Source organism: Phasianus colchicus, chromosome 14 (genome assembly GCF_987193195.1).
Source record: "Phasianus colchicus chromosome 14, bPhaCol1.hap1.1, whole genome shotgun sequence".
Lineage (NCBI taxonomy): Eukaryota > Metazoa > Chordata > Aves > Galliformes > Phasianidae > Phasianus > Phasianus colchicus.
Window position 1 is genome coordinate 1,924,566 of NC_143449.1, and position 23,025 is coordinate 1,947,590.

The window sequence follows — 23,025 nt, forward strand, 5'->3', positions numbered from 1 at the left end:
TCAGCAGAGATAGGAGAATTAACTGTTCTCTGTTACATATGTGATATGTCCATTTGTGTGTATGCATTTGTACATAGAGTGCATGGATGTGTATGTGTGTGCCTGTGCATGTCCAGAATCTATCGGGGAAACATTGCTCAGAGCAGATGACATCAATGCATATACCAAATCTGTTATTCAAATTGTCATCTGGAATTTGGTAGCTAATTAACTGACACAAAGTAGAGCCAAAAGCCTCATAACGAATCAAATACGAGTTGAAAGCACAGAAATGTCCCTTAATGCTTGTCGCATGAGGAGTTGTCAGAGCAAGTTGAAGCATGCATCTCTTCCTTTCCTCTTTCCTTCCCTCTCCCTCTTCAGGTTTTTAATTATATCTTTTCTCTCTGAGGAACAGGAAGTATCTTGCAGAACTAGGAGACCAAAGTACTTTAGTGCTATTCAGGGAAGAAGTGAATATGATCTCTCAGCTCATGGTCTAGGTCTGGCAAGCACACAAAGTGAGCTGACACGCAGATAAGTGCCACTAGCTATTGCAACACCAAGCCAATAGATGCTTTTCTGTTTGTTTGTTTGTTTGTGTGTAAATTTATTTGCCATTGGAATCAAATATCCTAAAGTCTATTCTGGCATCTGCTTCAGAAACACATTTTAAAAAACTCTTGACACCCACAATGAAGCCGTACAAAAATTTTGACAAGTACATGGGACAAAATTAGGTGGTCTAAGTCATAGAGGCTTGCTGGAACACTGGGGTGGATATAGACAGATTTTACAGTTAAATGGATATAAGGCATTTCTGTGTATGCATTTCTGTGTGCATCCTTGGTTTCATGTTATCTTTCTTTGCACAGATACGTTCTTTGAAGATACATGTGCATGCATTGCGTCAAAAATTATTTTATTCATAGAATCATAGAATGGCCTGGGTTGAAAAGGACCACAATGATCATGTAGTTTCAACTCCCTGCTAAGTGCAGGGTCTCCAACCACCAGACAAGGCTGCCCAGAGCCACATCACAGAATCACAGAATGGCCTGAGTTGGAAGGGACCTCAAGGACCATGAAGCTCCAACCTCCCTGTGACATTCAGGGCCACCTCTCCTTTTAATACTAGACCAGGCTGCCCAGGGCCTCATCCAGTCTGGCCTTGAACACTTCCAGGGATGGACAGGGCATCCACAACCTCTCTGGGCAACAGTTCCAGCACCTCACCACTCTCTCTGTAAAGAACTTCTCCCTGACATCCAACCTAAATCTCCCCTCCCTTAACTTAAAACCGTTTCCCTTTGTCCTGCTGTTATCTACCCTTTCAAAGAGTTGATTCCCCTCCTGTTTGTAGGCTCCCTTTAGGTACTGAAAGGCTGCAATGAGGTCACCCCGCAGCCTTCTTTTCTCCAGGCTGAACAAGCCCAGCTCCCTCAGCCTGTCCTCATAGGGGAGGTGCTCCAGTCCCCTGATCATCTTTGTGGCCCTCCTCTGGACCCTCTCCAACAGCTCCCTGTCTTTCTTGTACTGGGGCTCCACACTTGGACGCAGTACTGCAGATGGGGCCTCACAAGAGCAGAGTAGTGGGAGACAATCACCTCCCTGTCCCTGCTGGCCACCCCTCTTCTGATGGAGCCCACGATACCATTTGCTTTCCAATCTGCAAGGGCACACTGCTGACTCATGTTAAGTTTTTCGTCTATCATGACCCCCAGGTCCTTCTCCGCAGGGCTGCTCTCAAGGACCGCTCCTTTCATTCAGTATGGATGCCTGGGATTCCTCTGGCCCAAGTGCAAAACCTTGCACTTTGCCGTGTTGAACCTCATTAGATTCACCCAGGCCCACCTTTTGAGTCTGTTGAGGTCCCTTGGAATGGCATCCCTTCCTTCCACCGTGACAACTGCACCACTCAGATGGGTGTCATAATCAAGCCTGGACTTGAATGCCTCGGGGATGGGGCATCCACAGCCTCCTTGGGCAACCTGTTCCAGTGCCTCACCACCCTCTGGGTGAAAAGCTTCCTCCTGTTATCTAACCTAAACCTCTCCTGTCTCAGTTTAAAACCATTCCCCCTTGTTCTATCACCATCCACCCTTGTGAACAGCCGTTCTCCCTCCTGTTTATATGCTCACTTCAAGTACAGGAAGGCCACAGTGAGGTCTCCCCAGAGCCTTCTCTTCTCCAAGCTAAACAAGCCCTGTTCCCTCAACCTTTCCTCATAGGAGAGGTGCTCCAGCCCTCTGACATCTCAGTGCCCTCCTGTGGCCCCGCTCCAAGAGCTCCACGTCCTTCCTGTGCTGGGGGCCCCAGGCCTGGACGCAGTGCTGCAGATGGGGCCTCACAGGAGCCGAGTATAGGGTGACAATCACCTCCCTGTCCCTGCTGGCCACCCCTTTTTTAATGCAGCCCAGAACACAGTTGGCCTTCCGGGCTATAAGTACACACTGCTGGCTCATGTCCAGCTTCTTGTCCACCAGGACTCCCAAGTTCTTCTCTGTAAGGCTGCTCTCAATAATGCTTTTGTGCATTATGTTCTATTAATTTGAAAAGGACATTCTGTCTTTTTCATTTTGAAAGTGTACTGATTAGTTCCTGTTTTCCAGTTTCACGTAGTGTTATAACTTCAAATTTACATTTAGCAAAATGATTCAGTGGCTTTTCTTTTTTTCTGTCTTCTATCTATCTATCTATCTATCTATCTATCTATCTATCTATCTATCTATCTTCTATCTATCTAACTATCCGCAGGAGTTGCATAGTTTCTGATGTTTTGCTGTTCTTACTGATGGTAATGAACATGTAACTGCATTACATGGGGAAAATAATGTACTGTCTATTTTGTCTTTCTCTTCTTCAGTCACTATGAGCAAGACCGGAATGCACTTAAGCGAAAGGAATGGGAGAGAAGAAACCAAGAAGTCCAGCAAGATGAAGACCTCTTTGCTTCAGGTTTTAATCTCTTTGGTGAACCCTACAAGGTAAATTGCATTGTTATGTTTTACATTTTTTGAATGACTTTTACCTGAATGCATTTTTCAATATAAATAAAACTTCACACAAAACTAAGAGAAGAAAGTGTGACATCTGTGTTGGTACTTACACTACTGAGTACACTGGTGTTCCAAATCAGCATTTGGCAGAGGAGTGAACTGACTGCTCCACCCAGCTTTGTATGCTAACATTAGCAGAATCAGGAATTTTGCTTGAATTCCAATTAAAGATGTTTTCCTTTAAAAATGCACCAAAGCCCGACAATATATGTATGTGTAGCTGGTATCTCTACCAGTGGGGTCACAGTGCAGATATAACACTTAGTCCTTTTAGTTTCAAGAATATACCTAAATTGTTAAGACTGATGGACTTCTCTGTAAATAGTGAGTCCGTAACCATTCTTTTGCAATCATAACTATCTGAAAAAGTCTTTAGGGAGAATGTCTGAATCCTTGGGGATCATAACAAGGGTGTGAAGGGGACTTTTGACGTGTCTTATTCTCTCTAAGGAGCTATGCTGCCTGAGATTTTCATCACCAAGGGATGTCCCCCTTCATGATTTCTGCTGCTTTGATTTTCAGTAAGACGTTCCCTGAAGATTTTATCAGAATGTAAATTTCCATATCCCTTTCTCCTCCCAATCAGTGGCATCCATTGAAAGGCCACCACTTCATCTTTCCATTTCACATTGTTAACAGCTGTAGGGAGGATGAGGGCTCTTTGAAAATCACCAGAAAAGGAGGAGGAAAGACTGGCATTAATATCAAATGGTGTCTAATAATTATAGCCTGATAGACTTATTCAGCCAGATAAGGATTAAGCAATGGGAGAGCTTTTTTTGCGTCTTGTTGTTTTTATAAAAATTTAATCAGCACATTATTTCTTCATTGGACCACATTTTAGCACTTTTATTTAGAAGAAACAGTATCTTATTCTCAAACAATTTTGTTGATACTTCCTGCAAATCCAGTGCAATCAAATCCCACATTGGTTTTTTTTTCCTCATCATTCCCAATGACCAAGTGAGCCCTCATTGGAATTTCGGTGGATAGAGAAATATGCAAATCAGTGCTCAGTTTTGGGTAAAGAACTGAAAACGGTCACCCCAACGTTTATCTATTTTAGGATAGGAGTTATAATATCTAATTTTACATGTATGCATGTGTTTGCATTGAGCATATACAGAGCATACAATAAAAAAAACTGAGAAACCACAAAGGAAAAAAATGACCTGGTAATTTTCTGGACAGAATTTTCTTTATGTATATATTAAAAAAAAAAAAAAAGACAAGCCCACAGCACACTGAAACTTCACTGCTTTTCAAATGTTTACAGTGGAGATTTTAGGATCTACGGAATTGAACAAAGCATACTGTATGGTAAAAAAAAAGTATCATAATGATAAGTTGAGAAATGTATAAAGAGGAAATTGCATACATAAATAGTTATATAAAATTTGCAAAATATAGAGAACTAAAGGAGCACATTTTGCCTCCATTTTACAGTCTGGAAAAAGGACAAAGTAATAAGACAGGTGTTTCTTTTCTAAGTCCTACATTTCTAACAACCTGCCACACTAAAATTTTCTAGGAACAAATCAAGAGCTGGATCTGATTCATAAGTGAAATAGTAATTTGTATTCTTAAGCAACTGCAAAGCTGAATTCAGCGTTTTATTTATGTTTATTCTAGAATAAAATTAAGCGGTCATAGGATGAAGATGAATGTACTTCATGTTCAGTTTAAAGTCCTTTTCCATTTGGAAATGAACAGATGTTTCTGTGTGGATCAGTTTCAAGGCCTTGCACATGCAACAAGTTTTGCCCACAGAATTGAAGGGGTTTGTAAGGGACCTCCAAGGATCATCAAGTCCAACGCCCTGACAAAACAGGTTTTCTGGAACAGATTGCACAGAAAAATGTCCAGGCAGGTTTGAATATCGCCAAAGAAGTAGAGTCCCCCAGCTCTCTGGGAAGCCTGTTCTAATGCTCTGCAGGACCCTGAATTTGCATGTTTTAAATCTCATTGGGTTCCTTTCCTCTCAATTTTCAGCCTGTCCAGATCTTGTTGAATGGTAGCACAGCCTTCTGGGGTGTCAGCCACTCCTCACAGCTTTGTAGTATCATCACCAAACCTGTTCAGGGTGAACTCTATTCCTTCATCCAGAATGTTGATGATGATATTGATCATCATCCAACTCCTGGGGAGCTCTGCTTATTGCAGGCACCAACCAAACTCTGCATTGTTGATCATGATCTTATGAGCTCTGCCAGTCCGCCTGTTCTCAGTCTACTTCACTGTTTGCTCATCCATCCCACACTTTCTAAGCTTCATTACAAGCCTGTTGTGGGAGATCTTTTGTGTCAAAAGCCTTGTGGAAGTCAAGGTATACAACTTCCACTGCTCTCCCTTCACCTACCCAGATGATAATGATGTTGTAGAAGTCTACCATGTTGGTTAAGCATGGTCTTCCCTTGGTGAATCCATGCTGATTACTCCTGATAATCCCTCTTTTCTTCTATTTGCTTGGAAATGACAATCTCATCTTACTACTCCTTGTATATAACAAGACATGTGATCTGAAAATGTATCTTTCCAGTTTATCTGTGTCCATTTACCACCTTTTCACTCTAGCTGTTGGTGCATCTGTCTCTCAGTCCCTCTATCTGTCAAAGAAAACACAGGTGATCTTTATAATTTTGAACAACTCTGTGTCTGCACTGATTTTGTGTAGTATATATATGTGTAAACATACATGAAAAAAATATGTTTTTTCTTCACAAATCCAGAAATGGTTTGCACAAGCTTATTTGAAGTTAAAAAAAAATTACTTTGAAGCTCCACTGTCTCATGTGGAAGCAACACCTTCAACAATGCAATGCCATCCAGCATTATTTTGGGAAGGTTGGGCAGCGAGAGCAGTGTGCCCACTAATGTGTTTTAGAGCATGTGGGTTGTGGGTCTTGCCTTTAAAAGCTGATCCAACTCACTAATGCTTAATTTGAGAGAGAAGCTGGATTTTTACTCGTGAGTCACTAATATCTATTAATGTTTCTAATCAGTAAAGTATCTCAGAGATGAATATTCTAGAGAAAACAGTATGAGTTGATAATGTTTTGTTTTTGTAGCTTTTTTCTGTTTATTTTTTCAAAGGAATAGCCTCAGAAGACTCCAATTTGAGAAATAGAACTTAATGGGTAGCATTTCCATTGGGTAGTGTTAGGTGAATGTTAAATCATTTATTATCTTTTTGGAGGGGTAAAACTCTCCACACTATTCAGAGTTAGCAGATCTCAAAACATCTCAACTTCTGATCTACAGAGGTTAGATTAACTGAGACATGAGAAAGCAAAAGAATTATGAAACCTCAAGTTTCATTGACATTGTCACAAAACCCTTGCTAATTGGGCCTATAAGCTTGAGCGCATTAGTTCTTTTCTTTGTAAAACCATAATGCAATAGCTAGCTAGCAAATTAGTCTTCCAATGGGATTCTATTACAGACAGTTTTTGAAAGCAGGAGAAGCGAATGTATGAAGGTGTACATTTCCTAAATTAGTAAGAGCATAGAATGAGGAGGAAGGCTGCTAGCCACAAGTCACAAGCCGTGTAATTTATGCCTTGGAATACTCAGAAAATGCATTTCCTTGATAGCAGCAAAATTGTGATTCAACACGCTGTTCAGAAAATAAGCTGTTCAGAGGTCTCCTTTGAGAAATCAGCCAATTACACAGAATATGAAGGTAGAAATTGGCCCCAGTCTGGAAGTAACAAAAAACAACCAGAAATTATGACCAGATTTTATGTTTATCTTGCTGGTATCCAGGCTTGTCAAGAATTCTCTATTTCTCACGAGAGCCCTGTATTTGTTGAAAAAAACCCCAAACATTAATGTTACTCTGTATTCCTTAAATGCAGGTAGTACATTGCACTACACAACAGTGAGCTCAGTCAGGTTATGTAATGCACGTGAATAGTGTTAGTTATGTGTGTTCTAGTTTTATTTCACTGTAAGCCAGATTGCTGCTTACATTCACTGTGTCCTCTTACTTTGCAGTCTGGTCCAAGAAACAATGAAAGAAGTAACAGTCTTTCTGCTGACTGCATCAGTTATTGGATATGAGCTTTAGTGCACATAAAATATCCTAAGGATGTTTAAATTCATTATCTTCACACTTTTCAAGAAATAAATATTTTTATTAATGCTCTCAGAAAATGAGTACAGATAATAACACATTTTGTATTGGGTCTTTTATTCCCAGTATTTGAACATTTTACATAGACTATTGTTAATATTAAGCAAAATTATATTTATAATCAAAATTTTTAAAGGAAAATAACTTGAAATAATCAGTTACCTCCAACTCAGAAATGATTGCAAAGCTCTATTTTGAAATTAAAATATTGATTCCCTCTGTGAGGACTGAGATGAGAGCCATTTAATGTGCTGTAATGTTGAAGTTACAGTGATGATATGTTTTCAGTACTCTTTCTTCTCCCCCCCCCATTCCACTCCTTCCCTTTTCTCTTTTACTTTCTGTATGATAAGCTAAATGCACTCTGGAAGTCCAGCTTAACCAGAGGTGAAATCTAGGGGGCAAGATTTTCTCCTTACTTGGCTGTTTTCCATGTGCCATCCCATAAAGAGTTAAATAGTTTTGTGGGGAAGGAGGAAACAGATCAAGTATATAAGTGTTTAGACTTCGCATCATAATTCCTGCTGGGCCCTTAAGCACAATGGAATCTCCTTGTTTTAAATTTGGGGCTTGAACAGAGAGAGCCTGGTTTTGGCTGCTGCCCAAATGGCTCATTGTGCAACTCAGTTGAAGGAGACTGTTCGTGTACAAAGAGCTTATTCTTGGCATAGCAAGAATATAATTTTTGCCACTAAAATGACCAACCTAGGGATTTAGTGAATAAAAGTGATTCGTGGTTCTTCACAACTGGGGTTATTAACTGTGTGGAGCACTGGCAAAATGCATATAGATGTATACATTGAACAGTTAATTTTTAAATCACTGCCTCAGTGCGGTGGTAATATATGTTACAGTCCCTCAGAATGAGCAAAAGAAAATTTGCATTTATTATATCTTCTTTTTCAACATTTTTTATGGCATGTGTAGTATGTACTAAAAGAAAAATCTTTCTGCAGTACTCTCCTCATCTCCTGACTAGTTCAACAGTGGGTAATATAAGCAGACATTTCAGGAGGAATCCGTGCGTGGAAATTTTTCATCACTCAGACTTCATCTTAAAACTTGAGAAAGATTGATCAGCAGCATGGTACGATCCCTGCTTGAGGAATTAAGTGGAACTCTCTAACCAACCACAAAGTCTTTATGACCTAACATTAAGGCCTCTTTGGACTGAGACATTATTTGATGTATTGAATAGAAAACCAAATGTAAATAAAAGCATAGTTAGCTATACCCTGAAGTTTTGCTTTACACTATTTACACGTACTGCACTGACATAATTTAATTTCAAACTGTAGAAGTTAACCATCTGCTTGAGCTGTACCTTTGCTCTGCTTTTATCCTTTGAGTCTTGTTAAGTAGTAAGCATGGGGAATAGGATGTTTAGTTCTCTGCTGGTCATTTCAACAGAACATAAAGATCAGTAAGAAGACTGGTGCATTGGATCTCTGTGGACAGAGGAAATTAGCTGCATATTAATTATAGCACCCAGCATATTTGTCCTACTTTTTACAAGTATAAATGAAAAATAAAATAAAAACAACAAAGAGCATTTTATGCTTTAGAAAGGGAAGTACAGTAGTGATGTGACACATGAGTCAGTATTTATTTAACAATTAGTGGAATTAAAAAAGAAAACCAAGCACAATTCACAAATACAACCAGCTCATAATCAATGGGAAGAATCTTTATACATAAGAACATGACAGTCATCCCTACTGTATAGCTGTTACAGCATTTCAGCCATTACAAGCTTTTTTCTTTTCTGGACTCAGATATCAGATATCTTGTGTCAAACTGAACACTCCATGGAAAGGTAATTGGCATTACACAAGAAGAGTTTGCCCCTGTGTGCCTGTTAAAGACTACCTGGCTTCTATTTATGCCAGAACTATGGGTCAAGGGGGTGATACTGCAATATCATGTTTAAATAAAGTGTGTGATTGCAATTCAAATGCTGAGTAGTCAGTAATTGCGCATTTGCATATTTTGTAAGATATGAAATGTACAAGACCAAATTCTATGACATAAAACCAGCCTGTTTTCCTCAGAACATCCATAAACTGATGTAATTTAAACATTTCTCTAAGAACAAACTTAAGAAAATGGGAAGCAGCATACAAGTGTTACTCGTGCAAGCCTGTTTCAAGAGATTCTTTGAACACAGTTATTGATAGATTCTTCTTACATAACATATGTAAAATGTAATTGAAATTTGATTAAATGTCAGCATGACACCATTAAACAGCTAACATTTGCCATCTTCTAAGACAGCTATTCCAAGCAATAACTTCCTAGTTAAAAATTTACTCACTCTTTTCCTTTATTTATTTATTTATGTTTATATTCTAGACAAATAAAGGTGATGCTCTTGCAAACCGTGTCCAGAACACATTGGGAAATTATGATGAGATGAAGGATCTGCTAACTAACCATTCCAATCAGAGCCATCTCGTAGGAATCCCAAAGAATTCTGTCCCACAGACGCCCATTGACAAAAATGAACAGAACTTTTTCTCAGAACAAAGAAACAGGATGATCCCATCTCATCAGATCAGTGGCCACTCATCAACATCAATGCCTCCACCTTCCTCACTGTCATCTAATTCTGTTTTGCTACACGGTCACCAGAGCAGCAGGAAGTCGAGGACAGACTGGTCACGCAGCGGTCACAATTCTAGTGGTGCCCAGCCAAGCCAATCCAGTAGTCAGCAAAGTCGGACAAAGCATGGCTCTTCTCATGACCAGCCACAGGGCAGGTATGAAGACCTCTATAATTGTCAGAGCGAGCAGCATAAAAGTGGAGGAACTGAGGAAGCAAATTCTATGGCAGCATCTTCACATTCAAGGCGGCATACTCATTCAAAGTCAGCAGCTGGAGAACATACTTACAAAGAAAACAGTCATTCAAAGTCACCCACGGAGCTTGAGTTTGTAGGTCATGGTCCTGGATCTCCACTTCCTTCCACATCTTTGTTGTCTGCAAACAATGGTCTTTCAAGCCAGAACTTCCCACCAGGACTTCACTGTAAAAGCAGCATGGTCCAGCAAAAGCCTACGGCATACGTTAGGCCGATGGATGGTCAGGACCAGGTACCCAATGATTCACCTGAACTGAAACCTCCCATAGAAATTGAGAGTGGATATGGAAATCAGTCCTTTGGAACACTGTTGGAAGGAAAAGTAAACACACCTAGTTCAAAGAATAAAGTACCAAAGCTTAATATTCCTCCTGTTGGTGAAGTAAGTCATTTGAAATATCTTTTCTCTAATACTGTTTGAGTGTTTTATGCACTGAATGTTTGTCTTTGGAAATGTGCATTTTCATCTCGTGGGATTATGTTCTAAAACATTCCTTCTTTTATTTATTTGTTTATTTATTTATTTATTTTGAATATGCATGTCTAACTTCTGGCAAAGTTTGTTGTGGTGGACCCAGTAAGTTGAAGTTTTAAAATCACTGATTTGAATGTTAACATTAGTTGTTTCCAATTAATATTAAAAAACTAGAGCTCTATTGAGTCTAATACTTTTATATCAACTGGAATTCTGAATAGACAACTGATTTCTTAGTTCATGCACACTTTTCACTAGTTTGCTTACTCAGGTAGGAGCTAGTTTGGTATAAATATCACCTTTTTAAGATCTTTAATGAAAAATGGCAGCATCAAAATTTCAGTATTACTGAATAGTTCCACCAGTCAGGAGTTTATTTGCAGTTTGCTGAATTCCCATTGCTTTTAATGGAATTAATGTGGCTGAAGTTCTCAGTAATGCTTATGAAAATGTGTCACACTGAAGCTCTTATGCATGTTGAAGAGCTCTTAATATTGGGATTCAATCCTCATCTCTGCTACCAACAGTTTAAGTTGCTGAATTTTGTATTGCTGGTCAGTACAATATTCCTGTGAAGGAATTCGGTTCATATTCATGCCCACTCCAAGCATAGATGTGTAATAAGGATACAAATTGAACTATTTACAGTCTGTATATTTTTTCTTTTATTCCGAGTTTCTCTAACGCACTAACTATTGCAAGGTAGGTTTACGGTGCACGTAGGAACGGAACTGCAATGTTGCTCTTTCATATTTTTTTGTTTTCTACATATACTTCCCTGCTTGGTAATATTTTTATAGTAGGAATGAGAAGTGATGCATTCTTAAGACACTTTATTGCAAAAGGTCAGCTTTTTCTATTGAAATAATTGTTTCAAGCCAATAATTTGTTTGACTATTTAAAAACTCGATGTTATTTATTAACATTCCAGGCAGCAACAAAGACTGATGTGTTTTGCAGTAGAGCTTGGAATAATTTTCTGGGAACTGCATCTGAAAACAGTAAAAGGCCTATTTATATCAAATGGAAGGCAAGGGTTGCTTGCAGATGGTGTTTTATTAGAAAATATATTTGTTAATAAACATAGCTTTGTACAAGATTACAGATGTTTCTGTTTATTTTTACCTTAGGTTAAAAATCTGCTGATGTAGATGGCTTCATAGTCTGTTGCGATTTGTCACTAGCATTGTTTGGCAAGTAAATAATTGCATGCAAAGGAAATAACGATGTTGTAAAAGCAAATACATTTATTCACTTTTGCCATCTATTAGCACCGTGAGTCAACAGACGTATTTTCAAGTGCAGCATTAATATGGAGTATTTTGGGGAATAGAATGTGACTTTTGCAACTTGTATCAGCTATTAAAAATACATTTTTTTCTACTGAAATCCTGGCACTGTTGAAATCAGCTGATTTGCTACCAGCACTTTTTGGGCCTAGGATTTCACCAGCTGTCTTGTTGTGAAGCTCTAGGAATTTCTGGTGTAAATTGTTGTTTTCATAAAGCTTTTTCTCACTGAGATGAAAAATGAAGTTGTGAGTTTATTGCTACAGATGCTTTAGTGTGTATATCCTGTGTAGTGAAAAGTACAGGTGTATAATTAATTTCATTTATTATCAAATAATATAGGCACTTTAGAAATGAATGCAGATAATAATCTTAAAATAGTCTCTGTTTTCAAAAAGTGAACCATGATTTGCAAAGCAAAAGAAAACCTGTAGCTGTTTTCAGGGAAGTATAACCCTTCTTTCAGATACAGACCATATGATGATAGGCAGACTGATGAATAGGCAAATCTCAGTTTAGAGTGTTGGCTTTTTTGTCTTTTTGCCTATGTCAGGACTGTGAACTTTGGCCCTCTGTGTTTTTCCACAGATGTGTATCCTGAATTTGATTTACCCTGTGTTCAGCAATAAAACTCCTTCCAATCCAACGTTATAGATAACTGGTTTAGTTTAAGCTTAATCAGAACTGACAGCACACACCTGTGAAACCCATAACCTTTTCAGAATGACTGCAGCGAGTGGCTCTGTTGTAATATTTATACAATTGATATGGAGGCTTATGATCCTTCAGTGGTGCTTATCAATTTATGAACCTTCCCCAGCCACCTCCAGCTGTACTGATCTGCTTGAAACAATTCTGCTTCTGCTCCATGGGTTTCCATCCGAACAACGTTCCAGATAGTGGTGGTGATCTTCATAGGAGAGTTGCTTTTTTGGGGATATTTCTTCATCATTTTGAAGTTCTCCTGTATCTGCATCCATTCTTTGAGATGCCAAGTGTGCACATTGAGACTGCAAACCAAACGTTATTCAGTGATTTTCTCAAAGTTTTGCCCGCTCAAAAATGTGGAGAAATAATACTCCAAGGTGATGATCCTACAGTAGGAACACCTATTATTATTTGTAACGCATAGGAAAAAAAAGGCTGTTTTTGATATAAGGAGAGGGTTAAGTAACGAAATATTTGAAGAAGTACATTTAAAAAATGAATTCAGAGTGATGTTGAAGTGATCTCATTTATCACATCTTAATGGAATAGGATGTTGAGTGCCCTGGAAGCCTTCTGCCGTATGTAAGGAAGTGATCAATTTTGTAACATAATTTGTGTCACTCAAGGTGTTGCTCTAAGAATCTTTTCTCATTCACTGGGCCCAATTCTGCCCTCAGAGATACCCATCCATCTTTCAGCTCCTTTGGAATGGACGCAGTTGTTAATGCCTCACTGCTGGCATGTCTCCACAATGCAGTGGATTGTGGTTTAGTGATTTCTGAGCTTGTAAAGATTCCTGGTAAATTCCCACAGACTTACCAGACTGGGTCAGGATGTAGTGGCAGCAGCACTTATGCACCCAGCCACAAACATTATTTCATGTTCTTCTCTTATTATTCTATACACTGTACGTGTACAAATGTTACTTCTGAGCTTGCACTGAATGCTTGGTAAATTGTAGCAAACCTGGGTTATCCACAAAAAGTTTTTGTATTATGTAGAATTCTACCCACTGGATGGTGGACAATTTTAACTTAACAGTCAAGGAGAATTGCATAGCTAAATCCTACATGCATGTCTTCAAAAAGGCAGAGGTCAGGGACCACACATTGATAATCTCTCTGCTATGTTAGAATCCAGAATTTTGATACATGTATGTATATTTTAACCTCTAGGAATCCAGTGCTTACAAACTATCTCAAATTAACTCACTCAGTAGGAGACAGCTGAAAGGAAAGCCTCTACTTTTCAGCCTGCACTCGAAACACAAATTACTGAGAGTATGGAGTAAGGAGTTTTATGGACTGTGGGAATAGCAGATGTGTTCCTGAAAAATCTTGTGCGTGGTTCTCCAGAACAATGCATAGATTTCCAATAAATGTTTAGGGACAGGAAATCAAGGGCAACTGAGAGGATGTTTGATTCTCTAGGCAGAGTTTTTAAATCTCACTGAGCAATTGGATTCACTTTCCTACAGAGTAACAAATGTAGGTATACCAAATGTTCCCAAAAATACAAAGTTAGGAACAAATGCAAAGGACTACATCTGTGTCACCAACTACTTACATAATAAAAAGTGAAGAACCTTTGTTTTCACTTTACTTCTAGAAAAATATTTTGATGGGCTCAGTATACTGCAAAGTGATAAGCTTCAGTTACATGTTTCAAATCATTCTGTTATCGCTGCATGTATTGATTAGCTTAGTACTTTCTGAGCTGGCTGTAAAAAAGACTTCTCTCTTTCTGCATTAAAGAGGAGGAAAAATTGACAGATAGATAACCATATTGATTGAGCCTAAATACTAAATGCAAGGGACCCATATATTCCTTATAAAACTCTTTATAGGAATCAGAGCCATTTTAATTTCTTTTTTTTTTCTTTCTTTTTTTTTTTTTCTTTAATTAAATGGAAAGTAGATGTCTTTAATTAACTATCCCCACACCCTTCTGATATACACGCTTCTCTGATTGCCAACTACAGTGCATTACCATGCTTGTGTGCAAATTGCTTCTTTCAGATATGAGCTTTATCCATTCACCAGTCTTTTAGCTCTGAAGAATGGACTGAATCAAACATTAAGCTGAAACCCCTTTACTTGGTTCATATTTCAAAAGTCTGAGGCCAAAAACAAACCCAAAGAGCAGTATTTCTTGCAGTATTACAGGTTAAGGACATATGTTTTTCATTTGTAAATACTGTGAGAAGTAATGTTCTTGTGATACTTCAAAATGAAGACCATATGACACCACTCGACTGAAGACCTCTTACTGTGGCCTCTCGAAGGCTACTGTCTGATTATTTGGACAATTGCTGGGAAATCTGTTTTGTAGGAATAGTGGGAGGACAACTTGCTAATTTTAAATATAAAAAAATAATTATGCGTATTTAGGGCCTGATTTTTAACCTTTGTGACCAATGGGAACTTTGCACTTTATCTCAGAACCTGCAGAACAGGGCTCTTAAAATTAGGTATGGTTAAAAGAACTGTCTGTGTACATTTGGTTCAGGGAAGGAAAGGTTATCAAATTGTTTTTTTTTTTTTAATCTTTCTGATATTCTCCAATGCCAATGTAGCTGCTTCTAAGTGGCTCATTATTGACCCAATTTAATTAAAAGAAAAACTAGTATTCAAACGGTTTGAAATGAAATCTTACAAAATAAAATGGCCTTAAAGACTTTGGTGAGAGCAGCAGTAGAATTGCTTTTGCTTGAGCAAAGATGAAGAGGCATAATTTAATGACTTGAGGTGTCTTGCAGGGTGTATTCACAGCTCTGCTAATAGATTTGGTGTGTCACTTTGTTGGTACTCATAGCCAGTTTAATTTATTGAGTTTCTTAATTTATCAGAAGCCAGAAATCTTTAAACAGTCAATGCTCTTCTCTTCCCCCTTTGTGTGTCCTCATTATTTTGGTGTATCTGACTAAAAAAAAAAAAAAAGAAAGAATCCTGATATTTACTTTCCACCTTTAGAAGAATATTTTTCAAATTTTGGTTTTAAAAAGCGTGGAGTAAGTATGCATTTCAATAACTAAAACTGCATTCTTTTCTACTTCCTCCCATTAATTTACAGAAAACATATCAAACCATACAGAAACATCATCAAGTATTGTGATATTTTCTTTATGTGAACTGTCAATGCACTTTCTGAATAATGACCTGAAGTCGATAGAGCTTATTTTTCAGCCTCTTACTTTCATCCATCTGCATTGTAAATACATGATACTCTGTGTAGCTGTCAACCAACTAAGCGTAATTTAGACCAGTCCAGCAGGCGTAACAATTTTGGAGCCTTTGCACATATTTGTTAATACTTCTGTGCAACACGGCATGCTTTTGTAACTATATTGTCTCTGCAAACTATAAAACAAAAACCGTTCATGTAACAAAAGGAATTTGAGTTTTTAGATGTATGTTTTCACTCAGGCTGTGAACAGCCCTCAGTGGAACAGCACATGTTTTCATGGCAAACAGGACTGGCAAATTTTTGTGTACCGACGTTTGGCTTTCTGTGCTAGAATAAATGGCCATTTGTAAACTTTACCATGAGCTAAGTTAAATATTATTTTATCTGACTCAGACCTTTAAAGTAACACACAGCTAGTGGAAAGAGCCTGCGTACATATTCAGCGCTCATTCCAATCACAACTTTTTGAGGGTTTTTTTTTGTTTGTTTGTTTGTTTTTTTTTTTTCACTGATTCTTTCATTCCTTTCTTTATGGAGAGTACAGGAGTTAATGTTTTAAGCAGTCTGAGAACACAGAAGTCACTTCTTGGTTGTTGTTTATTTTTAAGCACTGCTAGTGTCATGAATCTTCACTGGGACTGAAAATGGGGTGTCTCTGAACAGCCTCATTTCCTTGAACAAGGAATTTCTTGCTAACAGCTACAGTTTCTCCCAGGATCACTCACTAAGTGAATATGATGAAAACATTACATCCAGTGCATACTTGTTAAATATATAAAAAGAGACATAAAGGAAATACAGGAAAATCAGTGGGCACAAATACAGACTGAGATGAATCTCTAATTGTGATGAAAATGGTAGTCAAGTAGAAAATTGGACTTTGCTTCATCTGATAAGCCTTGACTGGTCAGAAACAACTGGAAGGCTCTTGTGCAAATGTCAGGAATCTAAGCAGCCAAATGGTGCAAAAAGTGTGATTAGATTTTATAGAGGTAATAGGAAACCAAACAGAAACCAGTGTTACAGATGATGTGGTATAGCATCTGAGACAGACATACAGCTGCTGAAAGATAATGGAGGAGGAATAGCACCACATATTGTTGAACTGAGTAACGACTTACAAAGAATATAGCAAAAAGTAAAAAGAAGAGTAGAGAAAGATGAGGAAAAGCATGTTATTAGACAACAGAGAAGTGGTAGGCTTGAAAGAACTGCAAGCAAGATCTTAATGTACAGTGAGCTTTTGCTTCAGCTTCAGAAGGAAGGAGAGATGGATGGTGGAAGCGAGGATGTGGAAACTGGACTCACCATGGGGGGAAGAGGAACTACAGTTCTGAGGTGGGAATCCTCTGATTCCTCTGATTTTCTGGTGGGAATCCTAAGAGCAAAAGTGCTTAACTGCTCTTAAGTTCATCGAAGTACATCTTCTGAAAAGCTGTAAGCAATATGCAAGCAATTAGCTCATGATCCAGAAGGCAGCAGCCTCCTACTCTATGTTCTTCTACTTTTATATGCATAAGATACCCGCATGCATACCTCTGGGTATTTGGTATGCTAAGTCCATTGACATGCTGAATTATACTAGACTTGAAACCATTAAAACAATAGCATGTGAACCATGTTTACAGCATACCTTCGAAGTGTGAAAATCAGAGGAGGCCATATAAGAGCATTTCTGGCTTTATGGACAGTCACCACACTATAAGCTACTTGTCTCTGATTCAAGTATGGAAAAACTTGGAGCTGCAAGTGAAAACATCATATGGGGATATTTTAATTAGAAAAAAAAAATAAGAGTGAAAGAAATTTGAACATATAGCTTGGCATCTTTCCATGAACTGCAGATATGGGTTAAAGTTATTTAATTGGCAAGTGATTGCTAGTGTATTAGCAATGTTGGGGGGGGGGAAAGATTTTTTATTTTGGCTTGTGCAGCAAAAATTCCTCCCACATAAATGTGTTCATTTCACTTTCTGAGAAGTAAAGAAAGGAAACTGTAGCTGCAGTCTGTTATTTAATCTTCCTGAAATTAGCATTTGGTGCCCTGGAAGATTGAAAGATTTAATGCCAATGCCTTCCTCAAAAGAAAGAAATGACACACCACATATGTTTTAGCACTGGTTAGACTGTTAAGTGGAATTAATCAAAATCCATGTTAAAATATTTCCATGTGTTAATTAGCGATGGTTTAGAACACTAAAATGCGTATTCGTTTGGGAATAAATTAGTGAAGAAATATCAGATTGAGTTTGTGGGCCTTTAATTGCAACATAATGCACTGTGTTTTAGGAAGGTAGATGTAAAAACACTCCTATGAAATACTGTGGCAATGTGCATTTAAAAATTGTGAAGTAAAACAATCTAAAACAGACTTGAATAATGGCAGAGAGATGTCATTTCCCATCTTAAAAGAAACATTAAGTCATTCCCTCGTCTAAGAGAAAACAGTTTAAAAATGCTGAATTTCATCTTACGCCAAAGGAAGTTTTAAAATTTTCCCCTTGAAAATCCCAAAGATGTAGCAAATACCAGCAATAGATGTCCTGTTGCAAGTAGGCAAAATTCACTTTTGCCTTTATTGCTGCTGGGTCAGTGCAAAGTTTCTTTTCCTATTCCCTCACACCGAGGTCTGAGAGCAGCAGAAATAGCATAAATTGAGTTAAGTATGCAAACGAGGCCAGACAAATGGGTATGTTCACCCTAAATTAGCACACATAAGGCAAGCAAAGCTGTCTGTGGGAACACTGTTGATCTCCTATCTGTCATTGTCCATCTCCCAGTGGGTCCTTAGGACAATCTGGGGATTCTGGCCCAGGGGCAGGAACGTTCCCTCGCTTTTGTGGCCACAGGAAGCAGAGGGAGCAGCCTCTCTGTTCTATTAAAACACAATAAGCAAAAACAGCCTCCAAGAGGTTTCCTGAAGTTTGATGATTTGGTGCACATGCAGTGCAGGGAGCTCGTGTCCATTTGTAAAATAACAGGGAGTGCAAATAAAAGGTTTTGGGAGCAGAGGGAGGAAAAAGAAGGGAAACACAGATTCAGTAGTTTTCCAGGGTGGTGGATCTGTTTTTGTTTGGATTTGCAAAGATGTCTGAGGGGGGTCAGTCACCATAGGTGTAAACCTCAATCCCCATTGATATTGCCCATTAATGCTGCCAGTCTAAACATATTTCAGTTAATACATTTTACTTTCCTTTGCACACTTCCTTGGAATCATTTCCCATTGTTATATCCCCAGATGTGTAAACTCACTGGGTTGTATTTCACCGAGCTTCAAGCTGTGACACTTAAATCCTCAAGCGAAGCTGGCAATTAGTTCTGCTATTTGTAAACATCCAGGCACCTATTTACTTTTGCCTGTTTCTTAAACATAAATGTTGAATTAATTCTTTCTTAAATGATTAAAATAATTTGTAGAGCACTGCCATGTACCCTTTGTAAGTGTAGGCAACCATAAAGACCGTCAGGTTACTTCCAGCAGTTAGGGTTTGGATTTTATTTATTAGCGCTAGTGCTGACTGAAGGCTGTATATCCTGGGCAGCAGCCTGCATCTGTGGGGTTTTATCCCTTTTGATGCCGAAAAAAACATAACTTCTATGCAGTCAGATACTAAAAATATCTGAAAAAATATATATGATTTCTACTACCATATGCTATTGATGCTTGAATATGTTTAACATGCACTTGCAGCCCGGAAGGCCAGCTGTGTTCTGGGCTGCATGAAAAAAGGGGTGGCCAGCAGGGACAGGGAGGTGATTGTCCCCCTCTACTCGGCTCCTGTGAGGCCCCATCTGCAGCACTGCGTCCAGGCCTGGGGCCCCCAGCACAGGAAGGACGTGGAGCTCTTGGAGCGGGTCCAGAGGAGGGCACTGAGATGGTCAGAGGGCTGGAGCACCTCTCCTGTGAGGAAAGGTTGAGGGAACGGGGCTTGTTTAGCTTGGAGAAGAGAAGGCTCTGGGGAGACCTCATTGTGGCCTTCCAGTGCTTGAAGGGAGTGTATAAACAGGAGGGAGAATGACTGTTCACAAGGGTGGATGGTGATAGAACAAGGGGGAATGGTTTTAAACTGAGACAGGAGAGGTTTAGGTTAGATAATAGGAGGAAGTTTTTCACCCAGAGGGTGGTGAGGCACTGGAACAGGTTGCCCAAGGAGGCTGTGGATGCCCCATCCCTGCAGGCATCCAAGGCCAGGCTGGATGTGGCTCTGGGCAGCCTGGGCTGCTGGTTGGTGACCTGCACACAGCAGGGGGTTGATACTCAGTGATCGTTATGTTCCTTTTGAATCCATGCCATTCTATAATGATATGAATCTCCTTGTATTCAGGAGTAGCTTCCTTGTACAGCTTCCTTGTAAAGGAAAGTGGCACAGTTTATTTTGTACTGGGAAGTAAGAAGGATTCATAACATCCTCTTACCAACACATGCAGTTATTTATTGAGATGAAATATGGCACAAAGTTAGCTAGAGAAATATTAGAAAGTAATTTTAATTCCAAGGAGTGATCCTAGCAAATACATCATTTGCTGCACAATGCCACAATCACAAAGGTTAATGTGGTGTCATGGTATGGTCCACACACTGCACTGTCAACCACAAATGTTTTGCAGATCCCAGTATGGGAATTGGGGATGTAGAGCTTTACCAGTGTCTCTGAAAGCAAACTGCTGAAGTTTCCCATGAAGTTTTGTGGAATAACAAAAAGCCAATGAGGGGGTGTGCACTGTCTGTGCCAGTGGCTGACATTTGTTCACTGTCATAAATTATTTCTTCTTCTACCAGGTAGAACATTAGTAACTGTGATGACTGCAAGGGAGGTAGGGCTACACTCAGAAAATTTCTGCCCATGAATATGAGGAAATATGTTTAAATCCTAAAAAATCTGTACTTGTAACTGCTATTGCTCCTTCCCTTCAGTGCAGTGATAAATCAGCTCTTGTCAGTTCCTTGAAACATAAAGTACCCGATTTGCTGTACTCTAGGTATACAAAGTGAAGGAGTAGACCTTTCTCTAAGGAACAGAGGTGATGGTAAAATACAGCCAGATTAGACCTGTTTTACCCCTTTATGCTGTCACTGCTGTGCAAGAGATTCCACGTGAGAACAGGGTTTTCTGATTGTGAATAGAAAAAGCAATATGGGACCATAAATGACCGGTCTGAATAAGACTTAGGGAGAGTAGCAAGATGGGATGTAACAGGGATTTAAAGAATTACTGCTTTTCAGAGGAGAAAAAAAAAATTAAAATTTGCAAATGCTGTTTTCGTAAACACATTATACTAAGATGTAACTGCACCTGCATTTCATCAGGAAACTTGTTTGCAACAGTTTTTAATATACGTTGATGTACTGAATATATTTGACTTACTTTGATAATATTGTGGGCTTTTTTTTCTGTTTTTATCACTGTTTTACATCCCATAAGTCTCTAATCCCAAATGTCAGAAATCTTGAGAGATGGCCTGCTTACTCATGCTTCTTATCCCATCTTTTCAGAACCAATATTTTAGCTATAATGGAGACTTCAGATAAGCAACCAGATTTCAGATAACCAGGAATATCATCTCACCAATTGACTGCTCAGTTACAAGAGCCTGGAGTGAACAACTCAAAAAAAGGGATACTGTTCTAGCTTAGGATCAACCTTTGGAAACACATCAACAGCTGTCCAGCTGGTGTTCTTTGCTTCACTCTGTGGAGCAGTCTCTTTTCTTAAGTTTGAAACTGAAAGGAAAGAAGCTCTGCAGGAATGCCTAGAACGTGCTTGGAAGTTAGTCTTACCACTCTGCCCCTTCCCTCACCTCCTCTCCCCACAGATCTCTGTAGATCAGCTATTGTGCCATGCCTCTTACAGATGAGGATACAGCTTAATGCTCTGGCACAAAGACTGGTGACCCAGCACAAATTGCACAGACATTGACAGTATTACAGAAAGGGTGAATGAGCATAGAGAACCACTATAGCTTGCCTGCAAGAAGTGAAAACACCTGTCTGAGCAGATGGTGAGAAAAGAACCTGCTTTCCCCTCACTACTGGCTGCATCTCCACAGGGACAGCTGAAATCAGGCTTTTGGAGGAGGGAACATGCCTGTAAGGGATGGAGGTAACTTCCATAAGTTAAGCACATTAAAAGGGAGCTGATTTTTACAGTCTTGTGTGGGAGATTTTCCATAAGGAATGAGCATGTTCTTTCAGTAGTGGGAGCCCAGAACAATTCTCTACGACTCTTGGCTGCATTTCAGTTTCTGGGGTGAGATACATGTCAGGTCACTGCAGGACAGAAAGGAACAGAGACATGAACAGGGAGAAGGATTGAGGGATTTTCCCTTTCATTAGATACAGTAAATATGTTTGTTTAAGAACAAATAGCTAGAAAAAAAGACATATAGCTCAGATGCTGAAGAAGAGGCTATTTGTGTCAAATACGTAGGAAATACTGTTCCCAGACAAACTGTTTAACAAGGCCAAGTTGGGATCCTGACTCTATATGATCTAACATGGAGCCCTCCATGATGGGTAATGATGTGATTGCAGTGAGTGGGATTTTAAACTATTGAAATAGAATACAGCACTTTACTGTAAGCTGCTCTTGGAGTTTGGTGTTGTCAGAAATCCTTACTGGGTGGGATTTCCAGGTTTAAAGTCAATAGCCAAAGGCAGAAAGAAAATATGCTATCTCTGTGGCATGCCCTTAATAAAATGTTTTCTGGAACATAATTCCCTTATGATAGCAAACCTGTATGCAGTGGAGGGAGTATTTGCTTGACACTCTCAAGGATCATCCATGGTATTTTGTTGTAATGGTAGAGGAGGAGAGGAAGAGAGGTCCTGAGGAAGACCAAGCCTGCAGCACTAGAATGTGGTGGGCATGCTTTCGTAGGTGTCCCAAACACACAGGCAGCATGGGGCAACTGGTGCAGGAAGGGAAACTGGATTGCTTCTACCAGCACTCAGAGCCTGGGCTAAAGACAATTCAGTCAGTAAAATGTGTGAAACTACGGCAGAGGACTCAGATGATGATTTTTCTGTCAGTGATATACGTTTGTTTTCTCTGTGTGCATCTTTGTAAATACAGTTGTAAAATAATGTATATGTAGTACATAGGCAGTAATATGGCCCCTTAGTTCTATATACTCACTTGCAGTAACAGAGGCCAAAGAGACTTTCCTTGGCATAGCACTGTCATTTCACAGTAGATCACAAGTGATGAAAGTGGAAAGGAATTACTTATTTTTTTGCCTCCTTTCCTGTGACGTAAGGCCACGTGAAGGGTGTGTGTGTCTGGAGCATAGGAAGTTCTGCACAAATGTGCACAAGAACTTCTTCAGGTGAGGT

At 39.1% G+C, this 23,025-nt stretch overlaps 1 protein-coding gene across 5 annotated transcripts in view; it reads left to right on the forward strand.

The window, feature by feature from the left end:
* The window catches only part of AFF2 (ALF transcription elongation factor 2), a 346,941-nt gene that overhangs the window by 87,776 nt on the left and 236,140 nt on the right, over positions 1-23,025 (forward strand). For all 5 annotated transcript variants that reach the window (XM_090150571.1, XM_031602672.2, XM_090150573.1 and 2 more), the window contains 2 exons: positions 2,846-2,966; positions 9,526-10,416. In XM_090150571.1, the coding sequence (XP_090006697.1) occupies positions 2,846-2,966; positions 9,526-10,416 (1,012 nt within the window). The remainder of the gene's footprint in view (positions 1-2,845; positions 2,967-9,525; positions 10,417-23,025) is intronic.